Raw genomic sequence first — 24,735 nt, 5'->3', positions numbered from 1 at the left:
GGGGTGGCGGGGAGACGGAAGGGATATAAATAATTCAGTTAAGGGAGCCAAATGGCCAAAAGGCATAAAACGTTGATCAACTTCACTTGTAATTGAGGAAATGCAAATTAAAACAAACATGATATACTGTTTCACATCAATCAGACTGGCAAAAAGTTTTAAATCTGACTATATTAATTTGGCAAGAATGGGGAGCATCAGAACTCGTTTACACTGCAGGAAAGAGTAGAAACTGGTCCAACCTCTCTGGGGAGTGGTTTTGCATTGTCTAGAGGAAGATGCTATGCCCTGTGACCCAGCAGTTCCACACAGTGTGTAAACTCTAGAGAAAGTATCACATGTGCCCAGGGAGACATGTATAAGAATGTTTGTTCCAGCCCTGTCTGTAATAGTGACAACTTGGAAATATGCATCAATAGAATGAATAAATAAACCATAATATATTCATATAATGAAATAGTATAAGAGGTTAAAAATGATCTAGAAAGACAAGTCTCAACCTGGATCAAAATTTCAAAAACTGGCGAAAGGAGGCATAAATTATTCACTTTGGGGAAGAAAATGTGTCAAAGTATATCAAAGTGTTTAGGATATAAACCCCTTGACTCAATAATTCTATATCCAGAAATTTATCCCACAAATATATTCATACGAGAGTGCCAATATGTAAATACACACAAACACACACAGAGACTTCTTTACAGCAGTATTTATAACAATAAAAACTAAGAAGCATATTAGGTATCTGTTGCTACACAGCAAAATACCTAAAAAGTTAGCTGGTTAAACCTACAGTAAACATTTATTATCTCACATGGCTTCTGTGGGTCAGGAATTTGAGGAAACTTGAACAGGATGGTTCAGCTCAAGCTTTTTTCATTAGGCTGTGGTTAAGTTATATGGGGTCTGCAGTTACTGAGGGCTTCACTAGAGTTGAAGGATCCACATCCCAGATGGCTCCCTCACTTGACAGGCGTGTTGGCGCTGGATTTTGATGAGAGATTCACTTCCTCTCCAGGGCTGATTGTGTGTCCTTGCGACATGGTAACTGATGTCCTGCACAGAAAGTAATCTGAGAGGGGTGAAGCCACAGTGTCTTGTATGGCATAGTCTCAGAAGTTACACACTGCCATTTCCACCTTCGTCTGTTCTTTGGAGGTGAATCACCAAGTCTGGCCCACATTCAAGGGGACCTAAATTAAGCTCCACCTTTCGAAAAAACGAATGTCAAAAAAAAAGAATTTGTATACGTATTTTAAAATCATTACAGGAAAAAACCTTAAACATCTATTAATGAAAGGCTGGTTCAATGAACTGTGACTATTATCCCCAAACTTTTTTTTTTTTTGTAGCACACCCCTTCAGTAAAAAAAAAAAAAAAAAAAAAAAAAAAAAATTAATACACACTTCTAATATAAAAATATGAACTACAGTTGACACTTGAACAACATGGGTTTGAAGTGCACAGGTCCACTTATATGCAAATTGTTTTCAATAAATATATTGGAAAATTTGGGGGGATTTGCAACAATTTGAAAAAACTCACAATCCATGTAGTCTAGGAATATTGAAAAAGTTAACAAAAAGGTATGTCATGAACGCATAAAATATATGTAGATAGTAGTCTATCCTCAAATAAGGTATGATATTTAATATAAATTAATAATGTGTTAGTTTCTTACTGTTTTATAACTTTGCTTTCAAAGAATTACATTATCATGCAGTATGCCTCTCTCTCTCATAATTGGAGAAATTGTGTATCACCCTATCATCACAGATAAGTGGGTTTTTTTAATGTAGCAATGTTTCCAATCCTGTGTTAAGAATATTACTGTTGGAGTTCCCTGGTGGTGCAGTGGTTAAGAATCTGCCTGCCAATGCAGGGGACACGGGTTCGATCCCTGGTTGGGGAACTAAGATCCCATGTACCACGGGACAACTAAGCCCACATGCCACAACTTCTGAGCTCGCGTGCCACAACTTCTGAGCTCGCGTGCCTCAACAAGAGAGCCTGCGTGCTGCAAACTACAGGACTCACATGCTCTGGAGCCTGCTCACCACAGCTGGAGAAAGAAAAACCCGCACGCCACACTAGAGAGAAACCCACACGCCACAACTAGAGAGAGAAAATCCGTGTGCCACAACTAGAGAGAAGCCCACACACCACAAGGAAAGATCCCGCGTGCTGCAACTAAGACCTGACACAGCCAAAAAAATAAATAAGTATCTTTTAAAAAATTTCAAAAACAAGTTTGAGTGAAAAAATTTCAGTGGAATACATATAGTGTGATTCCATTTATATAATGTTTAAATAGATATAAATACTTCTTTTGTTTTTAGGCATGGCTTATGTGGTTGATAAAAACATGGTGAGAATGATAAGCACCAAATTCAAGACGGTGCTTATTTGGGGGAAGGAGAGAGAGAAACGTATGAGGAAAGAGTATATGGGAGACTTCAAATATATCTCTCACGTTTTAAGTTTTCCCATATTAAAAATTGTAGCATATTTATTGGAATGCCAAAAGGAGCTCAAGGACCAAGGAGTACCCTTCTGTTAGAGAGTAAAACTGGTCTTGGAAATTAATTCTCAGAGAAATAAATCAAAATTGATTCATAAACTGTGAGGAAAAAACCTACAGAGGACAGTAATTAGAAATTGTATATTTTTTGCGTCAATGCTGAGCGTGTATCGCTGCCAGCGGAAATGGTGGAGCTGGCAGAGGCAGGGGCGACCGGGTGTTAAGGGGAACCTGTAGACTCGGCTGAGATGGAATCGGGTGCGGGCTCACCCTCTGGGACCCTCCACTTCCAGTGGCTGCTGTTCTTGGGTTTGGTGAGCCCAGCCCTAGGTGGGGCTCGGTCAGGCTTTCAACAGACCTCCCATCTCTCTTATGAAATTGTAACTCCTTGGGGATTAACTAGAGAATGAAGGGAAGCCCCTAGGCCCTACTTAGAGCAGGTATCATGTCATTCAAGCTGAAAGAAAAGACCATATTATTCACTTGGAAAGGAATAACAACTCCCCTCATTAAGTGCCTGACTGCTAGCACCACCCAGCAAATATCCCCTACTACCAAGTAGAGGATTCAGCCGGTCTGTAATGAACAAAAGACAACTGAGTGAGGAAATGGACTTGTATTATTCAGAGGAAAGAAGAACGTCTTTTCTTTCCTTGAACAAGAAGGGAGACTGACAAAAATTCTCTGCTTGACCAAACTTTTCGTCAGGTTCCTGAACCGTCTCCTAGGTCCACCCGCGTAGTTTGTTGTAAAATCTGGTTTTAGCAAGAACCTCCCCCCTGCCCCCATATCTGATCACCCAAGATGTCTGATCAGGTCCTCCAGCCCGCTTCCCCGCCCAGTGATGTCTGATCACCCCGACTTGTCTTCAGCAAGAATCTGTTAGATTGGTTTAGCCAGAATACCCCTCATCCCTGATGTTTCCTCTTAATAATTTTCCATCCACTGACCCCCACCACACGTGCTCCTTGGCTATAAATTCCCACTCGCCCATGCTGTATTTGGAGTTGAGCCTGGTCTTTCTCCCCCCGCCCCCCTGTAAAATCCCTTTACAGTGATCCCTATACTTATGTCGATGATAAAGTCTGCCTTACCATCTGCAAAAAAAAAAAGAAAGAAATTCTATATTTTTATGTTATTAAGAACAAAAAGCACAAAATGTAATCAGTGTAAATTTTAATACCTTTTAATGTTCAGAGGAAACAATGTACCTTCATGACTTGGAAGACCTTTAGTGAAAATTCATTTTTTTAATATTTTTTTATTGAAGTATAGTTGATTTACAATGTTGTGTTAGTTTCTGGTGAACAGCAAAGTGACTCAGATACATACATATATATATATATTATATGTGTATTATATATATATATACTTTTTCATATTCTTTTCCATTATGGTTTATCCCAGGATATTGAATATAGTGCCCTGTGCTGTGCAGTAGGACCTTGTTGTTTATCCATTCTATATATATTATAATAGTTTGCATCTACTAATCCTAAGCTCCCAGTCCATCCCTCCCCTTCCTCCTCTCCCCCTTGGCAACCACAAGTCTGTTCTCTATGACTGTGAGTCATTTCTGTTTTGTAAATAAGTTCATTTGTGTCATATTTTAGATTCCACGTACAAGTGATATCATATGGTATTTGTTTTTCTTTTTCGGACTTACTTCACTTAGTATGGTAATCTTTAGGTCCATCCATGTTGCTGCAAATGGCATTATTTCATTCTTTCTTATGGCTGAGTAGTATTCCATTGTACATATGTACCACATCTTCTTTATCCATTCATCTGTCAATGGACATTTAGGTTGCTTCCATGTGTTGGCTATTGTAAATAGTGCTGCTATGAACATAGGGGTGCGTGTAACTTTTCGAATTATAGTTTTGTCCGGATATATGCATAGGAGTGGGATTGCTGGATCATATTGCCACTCTATTTTTAGTTTTTTGAGGAACCTCTATACTGTTCTCCATAGTGGCTGTACCAATTTACATTCCCACCAACAGTGTAGGAGGGTTCCCTTTTCTCCACACCCTCTCCAGCATTTGTTAGAAAATTCTTTTTTTTAATATGGCACTTTACTTAATAAAAATTATATATAACACGTACATACAGAAAAGTACATAGAACATATGTGTACAGTTCTGTTTTGTTTTTTTGCGGTACGCGGGCCTCTCACTGTTGTGGCCTCCCCCGTTGCGGAGCACAGGCTCCGGATGCGCGGGCTCAGCGGCCATGGCTCACGGGCCCAGCCGCTCCGTGGCATGTGGGATCTTCCCGGACCGGGGCACGAACCCATGTCCCCTGCATCGGCAGGCGGACTCTCAACCACTGTGCCACCAGGGAAGCCCTGTGTACAGTTTAATATACATTTGTGATTATAAAGCAAAACTCTGCATAACTACCATCCAGGTCAAGAAATTCAGTATCCTGAAAGCCCCTTTGTGGTGTACCATTTCTTTTTTTTCTTTTTTTTTCTTCAGGCTCATTTAATCCATACAGCAAACCATGATATAGTTATTGTTTTTCCCCTTTTTACACATAAAGAAATTGAGATTGAGACTGAGAGAGCTTAAAACCTATGCCAGATCACCATGTTGCCATAGCATGAGCCGTAATTTGAATTCAGTCTGTCAGACAACCTCGAAGCCCCATACCCTATTCACTACACTACAGAGACCTCTCCAAGCTGGGGTAGATCTTGCTTTCTGCTCTTATGTGTACCACTTCTTAAATTCAATTTGTTATATCATAACATGGACAACTGTACAAATAGGCCTGCTGTTTTCATTTGAAAATTAATTTCAGGAAAAAAAATATTGCTAGTATTGATTTTGTTAAATTTTCAAGATAACTTGGCGTTGGGAATTGTTGGCCTGACACTAAGACGCCTCAGAAGACTGTGGAAGATACTGTCGTTTCATGGTTTACAAAAGCCTTGGCCCTGGTTGGTAACAGCGGTGCCACAGCTCGTAGCTGAGCCCTAGGCCAACAGTTGCTCCCCTGCAGTCACTCCAGGCTCCGCGAAGTGGTGGGCGGTCCTTCTTGGTGACGATAACTGGTGCCACAGTTAACCGTTAATTCCTGTGAGCAATAATTCTCTGTTCCTTGGTCAGAAGTTGATAAGTAGTTTGGGCTTCCCTGGTGGCGCAGTGGCTGGGAGTCCGCCTGCCGATGCAGGGGGCGCGGGTTCGTGCCCCGGTCCGCGAGGATCCCCAGTGCCGCGGAGCAGCTGGGCCCGTGAGCCATGGCCACTGAGCCTGCGCGTCCCGAGCCTGTGCTCCGCAACGGGAGAGGCCACAACAGTGCCCGCGTACCGCCAAAAACAAAAACAACTAAAAGTGAATTGATTGTATAAAAAATAAATTCCCCAGATTTAAAAAAAAAAACAAAAAAAAACTCTTGGGACAGATTGCCCATGATGGTTGGGTGAAGGGTCCAGGACCCAAGGACCGGGAAACATCACACTAGACCAGGATTTCTCCGCCTCAGCACTTCTGATGCTGTGGACTAAATCATGCTTTACTGGGGCTGTCCTGTATGTTGTAGCGTGTTTAGCAGCATCCCTGGCCTCCACCCACTAGATACCAATAGCTTTCTCTCAGCTGTGACAACCAGTTTCCAGACATTGCCCAGATGTCCCCCAGGCAGCTAAATCACCCCCAGTTGGGAACCACTGCCTTAGAGGCTAGAATTCACATGAGGCTCATGGTCCCTCCACTGCAGCTGTGGAGGAGATGGGAGAGGCAACCTGGCTGAAGGCCCCTAATTTGGAGCAGTAGGAGGAATTAGGGCACAGATAGGAGGAATGCAGCAGGCAGATAGATGGAGGCAGTAAGTTGGGGAGGGGCCTTCTGGGTAGCAGTAAATGGCAGTGGGCAGAGGGAGGGTGGGTGCAGAGCTCTGCGGCTCTGAGGTGCCAGGCAAGGCTCCGTTCACAGAAAGCTGGGAGGAGTGTGTTAGCACAGAGCCCCGTCTTCCCTCCAGAGAATGGCACTCAAGCCTTCCCTTCCCAGCGGCTCTGAGGTGCCAGGCAAGGCTCCGTTCACAGAAAGCTGGGAGGAGTGTGTTAGCACAGAGCCCCGTCTTCCCTCTAGAGAATGGCACTCAAGCCTTCCCTTCCCACTCTTGAGCCGACCTTGAGCTCTTAAGCAGCATTAGATCTTTCTAAGAATTTTACCAGCTTTCCTCTTGAGCTTGTAGAGAGAGTCATGTGAATCTCTCAGGTGGGCTGGTTCCTTGGAGAGAGATTGCAATCGTTTGACATTTATTCACCCGTCAGACACGTGTCCGGCACCCACTTGGGCAAGGGCTGTGTGAGGTGCTAGGGCCCCCACTGATCACCCAGGCCTAGATGGTCTGGCTCAGCCAGCGCAGGCAGCCCTGGGAGAAGACAGTAAGCCTGTCGTCAGGCTACCCAGGTCACATCCCAGCTCGGCTCCTGGCTGTTGTGTCTCTTTGGGCCTCAGTGTCCTAGTACCTAGTCTGTAAAATGGAGTAGTAAGAATTCTTATCCCGTATGGGTGTTGAGAGAATATACAGACTGTAGAGCAGTGCCTGGCATTAGTGAGTGCTCAGTGATATTAATATCATTATTTTTAATTTTTTTAAAAATTACAACTACTACATAAGGACTGTAATAGACGTAACAAGTGTCAGTAAAATTCTGAGGGACAAGTGATCAAAGACGCACAGAAGTGGCTCTTTTGAGGTGGGTCTTAAAGGATTAGTGAGACTTTATCGGTGGGAATAAAAGGGTTATGCGAAGATCATGCACTAAAATTCAGGCAGAAGAGGGAGAGACAGCAGGAAGTCACAGATGTGAGCTTGTGAGCCCAGCTCACCGGGGGACAGCTGCTGGCCTTAGGGTCCGGAGCTGAGGGAGGAGGGTCTGGGAGGCCAGGAAGGAGAAGGGCCTTGTCAGGGGCACTCAGTCTGAATGGACATAAGTCCCAAGCCCCTTTGGCTTGGGCCTGCTTCATTTGTTACTTCTTTTCTCCAAAATGGATTTAGAAGAACTGGCCGTTTTCATCCCATTCTCCCTCCCCTGGGCAGTGAAATACTGAGTCTGCTCCCTTACATGTCAGTGTTTCAGAGCTTTTAGAGACTGGAAAGCAAATTCGTCTTGCTGTCCCTGTGCTGTCCAAAGGGAACCAGGTCGGGGGGATGCTGGCAGCCACTTCACACGCGAGTCCAGCGGACGGACGGAGTACTGGCCTCCCTCGTCTGGGTGCCTGTGCTTCCCACCTCTGTGACCACTCAGGAGGTGTTTTTGGCCATCGGGGTTCACAGAGGAGCAGATCTGTGGGCCATTGGGTCGAGATGCATTTTCCACCTGTCTCTTCTGCTCACACGCTGCCCCAGGGCAGGGGCTGGACACCACCCTGGCAGATGTGGCTAATAAGCAGGGCATCTGTGCCAAAGGACGGTGTGTTTATTTCTCTGGAGCCTGTGGTGGTGTGCCCGAGGCTCTACTGAATCAGACCGGTGCTGTCTGGCATCCCCCTGCTGCTGAGACCTCAGTCCCAAGGTCACGAGTGTCCCCTGGGTGGCTCTGGCCTTTGCTTCACCACTCTCTGAGACTTCCCAGAATGAACATATATTTCCTGAGCACTTACCAGGCCCAGGGGGTGTGGTTCCATGAGCGAGATAGACACCATCCTCGACTTTGTGGAACTTAAAAGGCTTGTGGGAGAGACAGACATTGAATAAACCATTGCACGTGGTGTGGATAAGGGCTAAGAAAGGGGACTATCTAGGGAGTGGCAGTAACGAACGGGAGAGGAACCTAATCTTCAGGGGGTGCTGAGGTCAGGAAAGGCTCACAGAGGAAGGAAGATTCTCCCTGGTATCTGAGAATACTGCCTAGGGGGCGGGACAGCACGGGGGTGTTGGGGAGACCCCCCTCTCTGAGCTGGCTTGTGACGGAATCCAGTGGGCTTCCCCAAGCTGCCTGTGTCTTTGGCGCTGTGGCCATCCCTCTCTTTCTTAAATTTCTTGTTTCCTTTCAGACTACTCGTTTGTCCCCTTAGCTGTCTTATCTTGTTCCCCAGATATAATTTCGGCCTTTCCAGAGGATGGCCCCATTTTTGGCTTCATGACCTCAAACCACCCTGTTGTGTTGCCAAATGACAGATTGAAGGAGGTCGGTGTGGATCTGTAACAGGACGTAGAGGTTCCTAAACACGTCCCAGCCATGAGCAGAAAACCTTCAGGGCATTCAGAAAAATTAATCAAGTCTCACAGCAGCATTTTCTGTAGTTTGGAGGATGCTTCTTGCATCGAACATGACATTTTCCATCAAATAGGATGAATGAAAATCACATTTCTCTTTTTTCCCCCTCTCTCTCCCCTCCAGGCTAATATTTGGCACCCTTTACCCTGCATATTCTTCCTACAAGGCTGTGAAATCGAAGGACATTAAAGAATATGTAAGTAGCACTTTTTGGGGGCGGGGTGGTGGTGGTGATGGGGTTAGATGGGGGAAGCTGGGCGTGAAGTGCAGGGGCGGGGCGCAGATGCCCTCTTTGGTGGGTACTGGGAAGCAGGGCAGTACGGCGACCTGCTGGGTGTGACCCAGGCGTCCTCTCCCGGCTAGACCTCCTCTTTAGAGCTAGAGTGTGGAAGTGAGCACAGTGGGGAGGCTTGGCAAGAGGAAATGGCACCTGGAATTGGAGGCCCCCAGTGGCCACAGGCCGCTCTATGGCCTTGGAAGAGTGACTTCACCTCTCTGAGCCTCAGTTTCCTTGTCTGGACTGGAAAACAGCGTTATTGGGAGACAGTCTGGCATTGGAGGCAGGAGCACAGGTCCTAAAGTCCAGCAGACCCTGCCTAGCAATTCTGATCCCCATGCCGGTTCTGTGATTTGAACACCCCACTGTTTAAGCCCTGTTGCTTTATAAGCTTTTAGAGGGCAGGAGTTACCATCGTCCTATGACTGTTTCCCACTGCACCTCGCAGAGGGCTGAACACACGGGCAGGGGATTAGGAGTACTTACTGGTTGGAGGATTGTATTACTGTTGGGTGATTTGGGTGCCCCAGTCACAGCCCTATATGTGCTGGGCACCTCTGGGCAGGAGAACCATGAGACCACACCTTGATTGATGAAGACCTGTGGGGGGTGGCTGGGGAGGGAGGAGTGTCCCTCCCCAGGGGGGACAGTATCCCAGGTCGAAGTACAAAAGATATAGATTTTATCATCAAGAGACTGAAGTCAAGTTCTGGCTCTGACGTCTGATTGGCACCATGCTTGACAAGAATCTTAACTTCCAAGAGCCTCGGTTTCCTCATCTGAGCAGTGGGTGGATATCAACAATCCTAGCGCCTAGTGTCGTGAGGGACAAAGGGTCTTTGCTCCGCTTTTACTCAGAGGAGGTCACTTGGCAAGTTAGGCACAGGCAAAGACATCATTCAAAGCAGGTTTGCAAGTTCTCAGCTTTCCCAGGATGTCCTTAGGATGAAACCAGCCACCTCCAGATCAGCTCAACCAGAGCTGCCTACACCCACTCTCTGAGTTTCCTAGAACTGCTTGCCCGGCTTGCATTTGCTATGAAGCAGGGGATCCAGAGGATCCAGACGGGGCGTGTTCTCCTGTGGAGGCTGGGTCCCCAGTATGTGTCTGTGAGCGCATCTCAGAGTGTGAACTATAAATAGCTGTTAAGTTGCAAGCGCAGAACCTCATGACTCCTAATGGACTCGGCCCAGGGGAAAGCATTGGGCAGCCTCCTCCAGGCGTCCCTTTCCCCGACTGCTTCCAGCCTGGGGAGGGGGGATGCTGTGCCAGGAAAGGAAGCAAAGCAGGGGTCACCGCAGTTCAAGGTCTGATCCTCGGATTTGCAGGAGTAGAAACGCAACGCCGTCCGCTCATCCGGGAGACAGCAAACCCTGGTGAATTGTTTTGCTCTATCAAAATTCAACAGGAGCCTGGTTTATGCCTAGAACGGCAGTCATTAATTTAAACTGAAAAATATAACTGAGGAGCAGAGCAGCTGTTTGTGTTGGCGGTGAGCACGTGCTTTTCCCAGGAGGGAGAGCTTGAGAGCTAAGATTAGACAGTTTCTCAGTAAAAATGGAACTGGAAGCAAGGCACCCAGTGGTATTACGGGAGACCTGCCTCCTTTCCCTGCACTTTTTCACATGCGCTCAACTCACACACTCGCATGCATGCTCACGTGCTTTCTCCCACACGCATTTGCACTCACTTCTTTCCCTCCTTTTGACCAACAGACCCATTTGTCCGAGAGAAAAACCTGGAAACTTCCCTTTAACTCCTGTCCTTTCCTCACCACCCATCCCCACCCAGATGCCCAGGTGGTGACGATGACCCTTCCTCTGTATCCTCCTTAAAATCTTTCAAACCAGGTCTCTCCTTCTGTGCTGCCTCTCTCTTCAATGAGGCTGTCATCGTCGTTCCCTGGAATGTCACAGTGGCCTCCTGTATTCGATTTTTTTATTGCCACGGTAACAAATTACCATGAATTTAGTGGCTTAAAAGAACACAAATGCGGGACTTCCCTGGTGGTCCAGTGGTTAGAACTCCAGGCTTCCACTGCAGGAGGCACAGGTTCAATCCCTGGTCGGGGATCTAAGATCCCACAAGCTGCACGATGCAGCCAAAAAAAAAAAACAAAAAAAAAAAACCCCACAAATGTATTATCTCACAGTTCTGGAGGTCAGAGGTTGGATGGGTCTCACTGAATTGGAATCAAGCCTCCTTTTGGAGGCTGTAGGGGAGAGTCCATTTCCTCGCCTTTTCCAGTTCCTGGAGGCCACCTGCATTCCTCGGCCCGAGCCTCCTTCTCCATCTTCAGAACCAGCAGCATTGCGTCTCCCACCGTTCTTCCGTAATCCTGTCTCCTTCTGACCGCAGCCAGGAAAAGTTCTCCACTTGTAAGGATCATGTGAATACATTGGGTCTGCCTGGATAAGCCGGGATAATCTTCCCATCTGAAAGTCCTTAACTTAATAACTGCAAAGTCCCATTTGTCTTATAATGTAATATACTCACAGGTTCTGGGGATTAGGGTGAGGACGTTTTGGGGGCAGGGGTTGTTATTCTGCCTGCCATACCGCTAACTGGTTTCTCCACCTCCTGTCCCTCATCTCATGCTCTGTTGTCTACATCACTTCGACAAGCCTTTGAAAAATGGAAATCTATTCATTTTACTCCCCCTGGATCCTTTCATGGCTGCTTATTACTTGCAGGATGAAGTCCAAACTCCATTAGACAGCGTTGAACCTTCTTGATCTTTCTCTCTCTACTTTCCAGCCACTTCTCTACAAGCATTCAGTGCTTCTTTTTTATAAAAAAAAATTTATTATTTTCTTTATTTTTTTGGCCGTGTTGGGTCTTAGTTGTGGCACGTGGGATTTTTTGTTGCGGTGGGCGGGCTTCTCTCTAGTTGTGGTGCGAGGACTCCAGAGCACATGGGCTCTGTAGTTGGTGGCACATGGGCTCTCTAGTTGAGGCGTGCGGGCTCAGTACTTGTGGCGCACAGGCTTAGTTGCCCTTCAGCATGTGGGATCTTAGCTCTCTTGACCAGGGATCGAACCCGCATCCCCTGCTTTGGAAGGCAGATTCTTTACCACTGGACTACCAGGGAAGGCCCACGTTCAGTGCTGTTGTTCTCAACACCCAAAGTGTGGTCTGTGGACCGGCATTATCAACATCACCCGGGAGCTAGTTAGAAATGCAGAGTTTCAAGGCCTACCCAGACCTCCTGAATAAAAATTGGCATTTTTAACAAGATCCTCAATTTGAGAAACACCGCTCTTGATGTTCATAGCTTTTTATGTCTTTCCAAACTCACTGCAGTAGTCAAAGATTTGAGACAAAAACTTAAACAGAAAGGAATTTATGGGAATTTGTAGGATTAACTAGAAGCCGGGGGAAAGATATTCAGAAATTGGGGAAGATCTGAGAAGGCTGGGTGACAGCCAAGCTTATACCTCAGGAAGGGTCTGGTTAGGAAGCTGCTGCCCAGGTCACCACCATGGAACTGTCTGCCAGCTGCCCATGGCTTTGGAACATTTCATGAAGATTCAAAACCCTGGATAGGGGCATTTGATTTTTCCAAGCCTGGATAACAGGCCTTGCCTCCCATAAAGACCTGCATGCTGGGAGACACCCTCCAAATGAGAAGGCTTTGGATGCTGGTAGTTTAACAAAAATACATACACACGCGCGCGCACACACGCGTGCGCACACACATGCACACACAGCCCCCTTCAGAGATACTGCACGTTTGGTTTCAGACCACAACAATAAAATGAATATCACCAAAAAGTGAGTCACACAAACTTTGGTTTCCTACTGCATATAAAAGTTGATTTTTACATTATGCTGTAGTCTGTTAAGTGTGCAGTAGCATTATGTCTAAAAAAACGCTATACACACCTTTATTAAAAGGTAATGCTTTTGGGAAAATGGCACCAATAGACTTGCTTAACCACAAACCTTCAGTTTGTAAAGAAAAAAAAACCCAAAAAACCACAATATCTGCAAAGTGCATTAAAAAAAGCACAGTAAAACGAGGTATGCCTGTATATTATATACATGAAAATATATAGTATAATGATCTAAATTACAGTTACTTCTTGGGCTGCATAACATCCACATCCACTTTTTTACCCAGGTTTTGGCTTTTAAAGAAACCTTCCAGGGACTTCCCTGGTGGCACAGTGGTTAAGAATCCGCCTGCCAACGCAGGGGACACGGGTTCGAGCCCTGGTCCGGGAAGATCCCACATGCCGCGGAGCAACTAAGCCCGTGTGCCACAGCTACTGAGCCTGCGCTCTAGAGCCCGCGAGCCACAACTGCTGAAGCCCACGCGCCTAGAGCCCATGCTCCGCAACAAGAGAAGCCTCCGCAATGAGAAGCCCGCGCACCGCAATGAAGAGTAGACCCCCCCCCCGGGCTTCCCTGGTGGCGCAGCGGTTGAGAGTCCGCCTGCCGATGTAGGGGACAGGGGTTCATGCCCCGGTCCGGGAGGATCCCACATGCCGCGGAGCGGCTGGGCCTGTGAGCCATGGCCGCTGAGCCTGCGTGTCCGGAGCCTGTGCTCTGCAACGGGAGAGGCCACAGCAGTGAGAGGCCCGCGTACCGGAAAAAAAAAAAAAAAAAAAAGAGTAGCCCCCGCTTGCCGCAACTAGAGAAAGCACGTGCACAGCAACGAAGACCCAACTCAGCCAAAAAGAAAAAGAAAAAAAACTTCCAACAAGAATTCTCTACCACTCATTTATTGATGCTTGCTAAATCCAATTCTTCATCTGAGTCCAGCTCCAGATCCAGTATCCTCCGGCTCTGACAGGATCTAACCTTAATATTCAATCCTCTAAAAATTAAATTGTCAAGTGAACCATCACTGATACACCGTATATACTATATTAGGGGGAGAAGGAGAATAAATAAAAATAAAATTAGTTAAAATATTTCAATCTATACATAACACAGAAAGGAAGAAAATGGATAGAAGGCACAGTCCTTATTTAGGCAAGTGGTCATGAGTTCATAGTTGGTATTTATGTCTTTTGTTAAAAGATGATTTTTAAAAGGGTAAAATAATGATTCTTGTACAAATATAAAATTACCACATGTTGAAAATTTTACTTAACTCCTTAAGTAATGAGGGAACCAGTAAGGTGTTAAAAAACAGTTCAAAGGAGACTCCAAAGAACATATATATATATAAGCATTGAGGAATTACTAAATGAATTTGTTCATAGATATTCAACTGATTTCTTGGGAAGTAGGGCCATTGGACCCAGTTGTACCTCCATTGGACAAAATTCTTTGGCACATCTATAGACTAAATTATTTGCGTTGTAATCAGCTTTCTGTAACTTACAAAGTTGCAAAATAGCTCAAAGACATTGTAAAACAAGACACCTGCAGAATTAAGATAACTCGGAAGGCTGATGTGGACAGCACCTAGCATTCCACAGGACACCCATTCCGAAGTCTTTCACAACTTTTCCTATTACTTCCCTCTTCCACCATCCAGTCAGTGCTCCCCTGTGCCTTCAGTGTGGTTTCTTCTCCAAGTGTGTGGCCTAAATCTTCATTCCTGAGGAATCTGAGACCTTAGTAGTCTTACCTCTGTAGGGTTGTAGTAGTGATCCATTGACTTTACCTCTGAATAAGACAATACTAGGGGATCCCCTAGAGGACCCTTAAATTCCATCCACCCTCCTTCCTGCCACACTGTGTAGTAGCAACTCTAGTTCCCCTTGATAGGCAGGATCAGTCAACCCATGAAAGCCCACGAGTCCTTTTATTATCTATTTCCTGGTGGCATGGTGGTCTTGAAATGGCCAGGTGACCTTCTAGTCTCTGCCTCCACTTCATCAGAACCATTTTATATCCCTCACGGAAGCATCCACCTTTCGAGTACTAAAACTATTGAAAAGCAGAGTTCAGAGGTTTGAGGATGAGAAGCAGAAGTGTCGTGAGTGGGTTAGACCAGTGATTCTCAAACTTTAACATGCATATGAATAAATAGAGAGTTTTACTAAAATGCAGCTTCTGATCCATTAGCTCTGGAGTAGGGCCTGAGATTCTGCAAGGTCCTAGGAGTTTCCAGTGAACTGGAACCACAGCCCATGAACCACACTTTGAGTTACAAGGAGCTAGCCTTAGGCTTAATCATAAGAAACACCACCCTCATTTCCTTGGTTCCTGAACCTTTAGATTCTGGCTAAGATCCAGTACCTTGTGTCGGTCACTAGTTCAGAGAGGAAACTGCATCCTCTAGGACAGCATATCACCTCACAGAATGCTGACTGCCACCTGGTTCTTTTCTGGAACTCTCCAAAGCTCTTGTAGCATCGTATAAGGACAGCTGCCTCAGGGCATTGGGGTACATGATTAAGATCAGTGATTCCCCAAAACATCAGTCTACTGTCATATTTCTTCCGCTGTAAACGAGGGCCCTTGGTCAGAAGCAATGTTGGGATACATCAAAATGAACAGGGCACTCACTGAGTCCACAGCTTGCTGTATGGCTGCCAGAAACATGGCAGTGGGAAAAGCAAGTCTACATACCCAATAAATGAATATTCCAGAAAAGAGTCTATGCTGCCCTTTCTATGAAGGAAGGGGCTTGTTATGATGAGCCTGCTCCCAGGATGCTGGCTGGTGCCTTAAGATATGGTACTGTCCTAGAGATACTTAGTCACTACTGCTGGCACCTTGGTGTCTGAGCAGGGTCATGGCCAGGTCGCCCTTGGTGAGAGGGATGAACATTGCTGAGCCCATGTGTTCCCTCTGTCTACATGACCACTGGTCCATGAGCCCATTGAACATGCAATATCATGGGGTAAAAGGCTCATAGACATGCAAAGGGCTGGTCATCTCATCCACCTGATTACCAAGAGCCTCCTCTGCCATCAGGACCTTTTGGTGAGCATTAGCAAGGACCACAAATATTTGCGTTCTGTGGGCCCATTCGTATAATTTCCAAAGCACCTCAACACCAATCGCTCAGTCTTGTCCCTTCCAAATACCTCATCATCTATCCAGATTCTTACCTGGTGTTTTAAAATGTATCCCAGATTGGTTTTAATCAGGTATGGTAAGGCATGCAGACACAGAAATGGCTCATGGAGGCAGAAGCTTTTACTCACAGTTCCCTGGAAGTAGGAGGCACAACACACCATGCAGGGCCACATGGAGAAGCACCAGGGCCAGTGAGGGGGAAATGTGGGCAATGACCTTTATCACGGTTTCTGTGGGAAAGGCAAAGCAAGGCAGAGTAAGCAAGCTGAGAACTGGCTAGTTGGAATAATTTCAGCAGGCTCTGGGGTGTAGGGGCTGCCTCTAGGTATCTGGTACCAGGTCCTGGGGTGATTAGGGCTGGGAAGTATTGGCTACCTATGAGAGCTCCATAAAGGAGGTAGTTTGGAGTATGGATCCTGGATTGGGCAGTTTGCATGTTTGCTCTGGGGCAAGAATGTCTCAAGAATTAGCTAGTCCTAGAGGGGGCAGTCTCTCTCCAGTCAGCAGGACCCCAGATGTCACAGCATCAAGACTACAGAAAATAAGAAAATACAGTTAATAAACCTGGTGACAGTATAAATGTATTACCTCAGGACATTTCTTCTTCCAGGCTAACTGTGCTGCTCAAAGTTCTGCCTGCAGGGAATTTCCTTCCCCACTCCCTCCAGGTCACCCCTGACTATACAGTTGTCCACTGTGAGCTCGTGCCAGCAGATGGTACAGACTCATCTGTCAACCAGCCTCACATTTGTCCTTTCTCGGTCATTTGGCATAGGGAATTCCCCGTGAGGCCGAAGCAGGGCCCAGATGCAGGAGGAAATGTGAGAGGCTCAAGAAATATTAGTGTGACTGCATCGGGGAGGCTAAAGGTGAGGCGGAGCTAAGAGGTGGCTGACTTTGCTGTCTCCACAACTCATGGGGGAGACCTTTTGCAGGCTCCCAGGAGCCCTGGGAGCAGGGTCTGATGGGCTGTGGGGTCTCAGCCCGCCTCTGTGGCTCATGGAAGGTCAACAAGCTCTGCTTCCCACCCTTTATTATGGCCTAGGGTTACCACTGCTCTCCTATCTTCTCATTCCTGTGCTTGACCAGTCCAGAGGGAGTTCCCAGTTATGCTGTCAACTCTCCACTCTAGAGTTGCCCCCAGTGATAACCTCGCAAATCAGCAATAACTTTCTGTCTCTTTTTTGGATGCTGGCCCACCCAAGCTCCCCCTTAACTTGCAAGGAATTTTGGGTAGAATCCCTCAAACCTGGCAAGTTCTATTTCAAATCTTGGAAAAATAACTTACATTTGGTTTCTCTGAGGCCTAGTGGGGAAAACCATTTCCAGGTAATTTATTTATGGTTTCCGTGAATGAGTCACCAGTATTTCATTTACCTTGTGAAGCTCAGTGAGTCATTCTCAGACCCTTCCTTCTGCATGAAAGTGTTTTAAAGTGGAGGAGTACATGATGGAAACTTCTTTTAGGCTAACACTTCCAGCCTCCTCTCTGCCTTGGCTCCCTCACCTTTGTCTTCAGCCCCAACCCCCCTCCTGAGATTTAGTTTTGCCTTTCCAGAGGCCTGTTGGGCATTCTTCTTGGATGTCCTCTGGGACCCTCAGACTATCCTCTGCCTCATGGAGCTTAGCTTCTTCTCCCTAAATTGGCTCTTTCTTTACTTTCTTGCTAGTGTGAGAGGCTCCATAACTATCAGTCACTCATGCCCTGGCTTCACCAGGACCCTTTCATCCCATGTATACCTAGCCATCCATCTCATGGGGAGCATCTGTTGCTTTGCAAGCTATCTAATTTTGTCTTCTCAAAAAGCCACCTAGACTAGTATTTTCCAAAGTATATTCCATCTCAACCTTTTTGAGACCGTTCATTCTTTTCCATTCACAACACCCAACATTCTAATCCAGGCATTTAAAACATATTCACCTAGAACCTACTATGTGCCAAGAACTGTTTTGGGTACAAAAGATATAATGATGTGCAAGAAGAACTGGTCTCTACTCTCAGGGAACTTACAATGTAGGAAGAGAAACATCAGAATAAACAGATACTTTCAAAGCAGAGTGGTAAGTGTTATGACAGGGAACATGTATGATACCATGGGAGGAAGAAAGGAGAGGATACGTAAACTTTGGGCACTTCCTGGAGGAAATGACAGTTAAGTTGATATCTGAGGGCTGAAATCTGGAGGCAAAAGAAGATGCTCTATTAGGAAACTGAAAGAGGTTCGTTATAATTGGAGTGGAAAATTCGAGAAGGTATGTGTGAGGAGGAGAGCTTTTGGTGGAGGTAATCAATGTCCAGTTTATGCAAGGACTTGTAATCCAATTTAAGGAATTGGGGCCTTATTGTAACAACAATAAGGAGCTATTGAAGGCTTTAAGCTAGGAAGGAGAATCATCAAATTTGGGTCATTCTGACTGGAATATGGAGGACGGATTGGGAAGTGGGTAGAGGTATAAAAACCAATCAAAAGGCTGTAGTTTTGTTCTAGGCAGGAGATGGTGGTGGTCTGAAGTAATGGTAGAGGGATGGAGAAAAGATAAGTTCAAGAGAAATAAGAGGGTGGAAGTGACAGAACTTGATTCATTGGCTGTGTTAGGTGAAGAATGCAGAACTTCCTTCAGGGAGAATGTCTAGTCTAGGGTTAGAAGAGGATGTCAGGAACAAAGCCCTGAGGAGGAATTGATGAGCCTGAGAAGTAGCCAGCAAGTTGAGAGGGAAATCAGGTAGTGTTGCGAGAGCTTTTCAGTAAGTGATAGTTTCACATCTAGCTGAAAAGTCAAGCAAAAAACTGAAAAAGGGTCCCTTACACCCCCTTGAAATATGTTACAAAGACCCCAGTGAGGGCAGTTTTGATGTAATGGATGCAGTGCACTGAGTAAGTGAGGGATGAGGAAGTAGACACTGCAAGTGTAGGTGACCCACTGGAGAAGTTTGTGTCTAAGCGTTGTGTCAAGGAAAAATATTTTTTATTGTTGTTATCATTTTCCTTTGTTTTTAACCAAAGATACTAGAGTGTGGTTTGAACACTAAAAAGAAAAAGCCTCCAGAGAGGGAATTCAGGCTCCTGGCAGTGTATCTGGATACCAGTGTTGGGAATTCCTGGATCTTGGGCCCCAGTATGCCATGGACTTTACAGCTGGACTAGATCTTGTTTGCTCCCTGATAAGGAGCCCGTTCTGCTGCAGATAACCTTGGTAGCATGTAGCATCTTAGATAGTAGTTTCTTTCTTTTTTTTTTTTTTTTTTTTGCGGTACGCGGGCCTCTTACTGTTGTGGCCTCTCCCGTTGTGGAGCACAGGCTCCGGACGCGCAGGCTCAGCGGCCATGGCTCACGGGCCCAGCCCCTCTGCGGCATGTGGGATCTTCCTGGACCGGGGCATGAACCTGTGTCCCCTGCATCGGCAGGCAGACTCTCAACCACTGTGCCACCAGGGAAGCCCCGATAGTAGTTTCTTTTGATGGACTAAGCCAGCCTTGTTTCCAGGGGACTGTCTTGTTTTTCTAAATAGAGAAGTCCTCTAATTAATCTATTGTGCCACATGTTTCAGAGTCACAAAGACAATGGAGATTCACCAGAACTGCCTTCATGTTTGAAAGATATTTTTGCTGGGTATAGAATTATAGGTTGACACTTTTTTTTCTTTTAGCACTTTAAAGATGTTATTCCATTTTCTTCTGGTATTCATTGTTTCTGATAAAAGGTCAGTTATAATTCTTATTGTCATTCCCCTGTATGTAATGTCTTTTTTCCCTTGCTTAAGATTTTCTCTTTGCTTCTTAGCAGTTTTACTATGATGTGGCTAGGTGTGGTTTTCTTCATATTTATCTTGCTTCAATTCATGGGATTCCATGGTCTTGTGGGTTTGATATTTTGGTCAAATTTTGGAAATTTTGAGTCGCTATTTCTTCAGATAATTTTTCTGTCCAATTCTCTTTTTCCTCTCCTCTAGAATTCCTATTCCATATGTGTTAGACTGCTTGATGCTGTTCTACAGGTATTGAGACTCTTCATTCCGCACCTGCCCTCCTCCAATCTAGACTTCAGCCTGGTTGACTCTATTGTTTTGTCTTCAAGTTCACAAATCTTTTTTTGTGTCCAAGCTGCTATAAATTCCATTCAATAATTAAAAAAAATTTTTTTTCAGATATTGTATTTTTCAGTTCTAGGATATCGTTTAGTTCTTTTTAAAAATTTTCCTTCTTTCTCTTGAAATTTCCCATCTCTTCACTCGTTATATCTACCTTTCCCTATAGATTCTTTAACATATTTCTACTTTTTAAAGAAAATAATATTGAACCCACCCTTTTTCTCCTAGGATAAGTGTCTTGTTAAGTGGTGACAGAAGAAAAATTTAGTTTTATAACAAAATATTTGTTAATAAGTTGCTGTATATCTTCTTTGGTGAGGTGTCTTTCGGATCTTTTGCCATTTTAAAAATTGGGTTATTTTTGTTGTTGTTGAGTTTTAAGTATTCTTTGTTTATTTTGGATACAAGTCCTTTTTCAGATATATGTATTGCAAATATTTTCTCCTAGTCTGTGGCTTGTCTTTTCATTCTCTTAACAATGTCTTTTGCAGAGCAGAAGTTTTTTATTTTAATGAAGTCTAACTTATCAGTTTTTTTCTTCCATGGGTCACACTCTTGGTGATGTATTAAGATTCATTGACAAGCTCCAGGTCACCTAGATTTTCTCCTGTGTTATCTTATAGAAATTTTATAATTTTGCATCTATCATTTAGGTCTGTGATCCATTTTGAGTAATTTTTGTGGAAGATGTAAGATCAACACCTATATCTATCAATTTTTTTTGAATGCAAATATCCAGTTGTTCCCAGCACCATTTATTGAAAAGACTATCTTTTCTCCATCGATTTGCCTTTGCTCCTTTGTCAAAGATCAGTTGACTATATTTATGTGGTCTGTTTTGGAGCTCTAGTCTATTTGTCTAGTCTATCTGATATATTTATCTGTAGTTTCACTAATACCACACTGTCTCGATTATTGTAGCTTGTGTCTTGAAGTTAGATAGTGTCCGTTCTCTAACTTTGTTCTTCTTCTTCAGTATCATATTGGCTATTCAGATCTTTTGCCCTTCCATATAAACTTTAAAATTAATCTGTCGATGTCCACGAAACAATTTGCTGGCATTTCAATTGGGATTACATTGAATGTATAGATCAAGTTGGGAAGAACTGACATTTTGATAATACTGAGTCTTCCTATCCATGAACATATAACATCTCTCCATTTATTTAAATCTTCTTTGATTTCTTTCATCAGAGTACTGTGGTTTTCCTCATACAGAGCTTTTGCATATTTTGTTAGGTATATTCCTAAGTAATTAAATTTTTTGGTGCTAATATAAATGGTATTTTTCTTTTAAATTTCAAGTTCCAGTTGTTCTTTGTTGGCATATAGGAAAGCAATTGGTTTTTATATTTTTTATATGATTATTTTATATATTAACCGTGTGTCCTCAAACCTTGCTATAATTGCTCATTAGTTCCAGGTTTTTGGGTTTTGTTATTGTCAGTCCTTTTAGGTTTTCTATATAGACAGTCATGCCATCGGAAAAAAAAGACAGTTTTATGCCTTTCTTCACAGTCTGTATACTTTTTATTTCATTTCTTGTCTTATTGCATTAGCTAGGAATCCCAGTATGATAGTGAATAGGAGTGTTAAGAGGGGACCTCTTTATCTTGTTTCTGATCTTAGTGGGAAAGCATCTAATTTCACACCACTAAGTGTGATGTTAGCTGTAGTGTTTTTTGTAGATGTTCTTTGTCAAGTTGAAGAGGTTCCCCTCTATTCCTTTGCTGAGAGTTTTTATCATAAATGGGTATTGGATTTATTAATTATTGATTCATTTTCTAAAAGATATGGGCCCTTGGCACATTTTAAGTTGGGTTTTGTCTTTTTATTATTGAGTTGTATGAGTTCTTTATTATTTGGATACAAATACCATATCAGATACTGATTTGCAAATATTTTTTCCCATTTTGTGGGTTGTCTTTTCACTTTCTTGATGGTATCCTTTGAAGTACAAAAGTTTTAAATTTTGACAAAGTCTAATTTATCTGTTTTCTTCCTTCATTGCTTGTGTTTTTGATGTCACATCTAAGAAAACATTGTTTAATCCAAGGTCACAAGAATTTACTCCTGTGTTTTCTTGTAAGAGTTCTTACATTTAGGTCTCTAATACATTTTAAGTTCATTTTTTGTATATGGTGTGAGGTAGAAGTCCATCTTCATTCTTTCACATGTGAATATCTGGTTGTCTTAACACACATTTATACTTTTTAAAGTCCTTGCTAATTATAAAATCTAGGTCAAATATGGATCTGTTTCTATTGACCAGTTTTTCTCTTAACCATGGAGTATGTTTTCCTGTTTCTTCATATATATAGCTTTTCTTGTTTATTGGACTGTTATGTATAATACATCATAGGAACTCTAGACCTGCATTGCCTTCTTGTGAAGCACGTTAATTTTTGTTCTCACAGGCAGTTAAATTCTGACAGATCATCTTGACCTTGTGGCAGCTAGGTTTTACGTTTTATTGGGGCAGGTGTATTTCAGTTTTGCTCTTAGTCCTAGAGCTAATCTCTTAGTCCTAGAGCATAATTTTTATTCCTAAGGTATGGCCTTTTAGGTGTTTCACTGGAAATTCCCAAATGTTTACCAAGCTCCTCTAATTTGGCAGAACTTGAACTCCGAACTCTGTTTCTCCTCCAGTGGGCAGAAACTGAATCTCTCTTCAACTCTCAGTTTTCCAGCTGTATTTTACTCAGTCACCTTGGAATATTACCTGATTCTGTACAATTCAGGAGCCAGCCAAGAAATTGAAAGGAATTGATATGTGGATTTGGGGGCCTACACCCTTACGGCTTCCCTCTTACTGGGGATTTTTCCTTTTCAGTTTCCAGCACCATTGGCAGTCTCAAACTCTATTTTCCACTTCCTCAGGCAAATAAGACTATGGATTTCTTCTGGAGTTCTATCTGCCCCATGATTTGCCAGCTAAGGGAGTTTCCTTAACTACATCAACATGGATTTACTCTGGTGTGGTCCCCTTATTTCAAGAGTTGGATCCTTTCCAGTTTCTGCCAGCTTTTGATAGCTTTTCTAGCCTTCAAACAGTTGTTTTAACACATTTTGCTCAGGGAATTCCCTGGCGACCCAGTGGTTAGAGCTCTGCACTTTCACTGCTGAGGGTGCTGGTTCGACCCCTGGTCGGGAAAGTAAGATCCTATAAGCCGTGTGGCGTGGCGCGGCAGGCAATCAATTGATCAATCAATCAATAAAATAAAATATTTTGTTCAGAGTTTATTATCGTTATTGGCAAGAGGATTGGTCCAATACAAACGACCCCACCATTTCCAAAAGCCAGAAGGAACAGACTAAGGAATTTGGACTTTATGCTGCAGGCTAGAAGATTTTAAATGGAGGATTAATAGGTTGAGTTCATGCTTTTGGGGAGATTAGTATGGGGATAGTTTGTAGAATGGATTGGTGAGGGGAAAGCCAGGAGACAGGGAAGCAGTCAGGAGACCCCTGCAGTAGTTCAGGAGAGAGGGGACCAAGGCCTCAATTGGGAAAGAGAGACAGTAGAAATGGAAAAGTATGGTCACATGGGGGAGATTAAAAGAAAATATCCAGTTTCTGGGAGGGACTATGGGGATTTCCCACATGGAAGGGTTTTTTTGTTTGTTTTTGTTTTTGTTTTTTTGCCACACCACGGCATGCGGGATCTTAGTTCCCCGACTAGGGATTGAACCCACGCCCCCTGCAGTGGAAGCATAGAGTCCTAACCACTGGACCGCCAGGGAAGTCCCTGGAAGGGTTTTTAAATGACCAGTGAGGATTACCATCATTCCATATCAGAGAGTCTGGCCAGGTTAAAGTTTATTCCAGGGTGTGTCTCTGTGGAGGCTTGAAAACTTTATTCACCTGGTGTTAGTCCTGGGCAAATGACCTGACTGAAACCTGAGTCACTGCTGGTCTTCAGGTCTCCCTGGCTCACCTGAGGGCTATTGAAGGCCACCTAAAGTCTACTTAGAGCTTGAGCCTGGGTCAGTTGTGGAAACAGCCTGTTTGCCCCCAGCCCCAAGGTCTGGAGTAGAACTGGACCAACCTGGGGAAAGATAGGAAAAGGGGTTACCAATGCAGGCCACTCTGCCTGGACACATCTCAGCATCCACTGTAGGGGCCTGTTCTCTTCAAGCTGGCAGCCACTCCTCCTTGACCTTTTCTGCTAGCTTTGTTGCTTTCTCCTTCAACAGGTCAAATGGATGATGTACTGGATTATATTTGCACTTTTCACCACAGCAGAGACATTCACCGACATCTTCCTTTGTTGGTAAGTACTCCAGGAATTGGGACTTTTCCAGGAAAGATGTTGCCAAGTGTCAGGGAGAGGTGGGAAGGTCTGAAAGCAGTCTCAAACCTTATTAGCACAGAGAAGCAGGTGCAGGAATGCTAACTGGAACATTTCAAATCAATTAGTCTATAAAATTGTTCTTCAAGTAAATATTTATTGAATGACCATGTAAGAGCAGGTATTGTTCTTACAATGATATAATGATGGGCAAGATAAACACAATTCCTCAATTAATGGAGTTGGTAAAGAAGCATTCTTATGTTAAAAAAATAAAAAGGAGAAAAACAGTACACAAAAGTGTGCAATGAAACTAAGTTTCTCCCCTACACCATTC

General features: G+C 44.1%; 1 protein-coding gene across 5 annotated transcripts in view; it reads left to right on the top strand.

Annotated features, from left to right (window-relative positions):
* Positions 1–24,735, top strand: part of REEP1 (receptor accessory protein 1) — a 126,493-nt gene that overhangs the window by 44,570 nt on the left and 57,188 nt on the right. For all 5 annotated transcript variants that reach the window (XM_032652760.1, XM_032652759.1, XM_032652763.1 and 2 more), the window contains exons 2-3: positions 8,881–8,953; positions 24,304–24,380. In XM_032652760.1, the coding sequence (XP_032508651.1) occupies positions 8,881–8,953; positions 24,304–24,380 (150 nt within the window). The remainder of the gene's footprint in view (positions 1–8,880; positions 8,954–24,303; positions 24,381–24,735) is intronic.

Source organism: Phocoena sinus, chromosome 13, assembly GCF_008692025.1.
Source record: "Phocoena sinus isolate mPhoSin1 chromosome 13, mPhoSin1.pri, whole genome shotgun sequence".
NCBI lineage: Eukaryota > Metazoa > Chordata > Mammalia > Artiodactyla > Phocoenidae > Phocoena > Phocoena sinus.
Note: the sequence above shows the minus strand (reverse complement) of the source record. Positions and strands in the feature narration are given on the sequence as shown.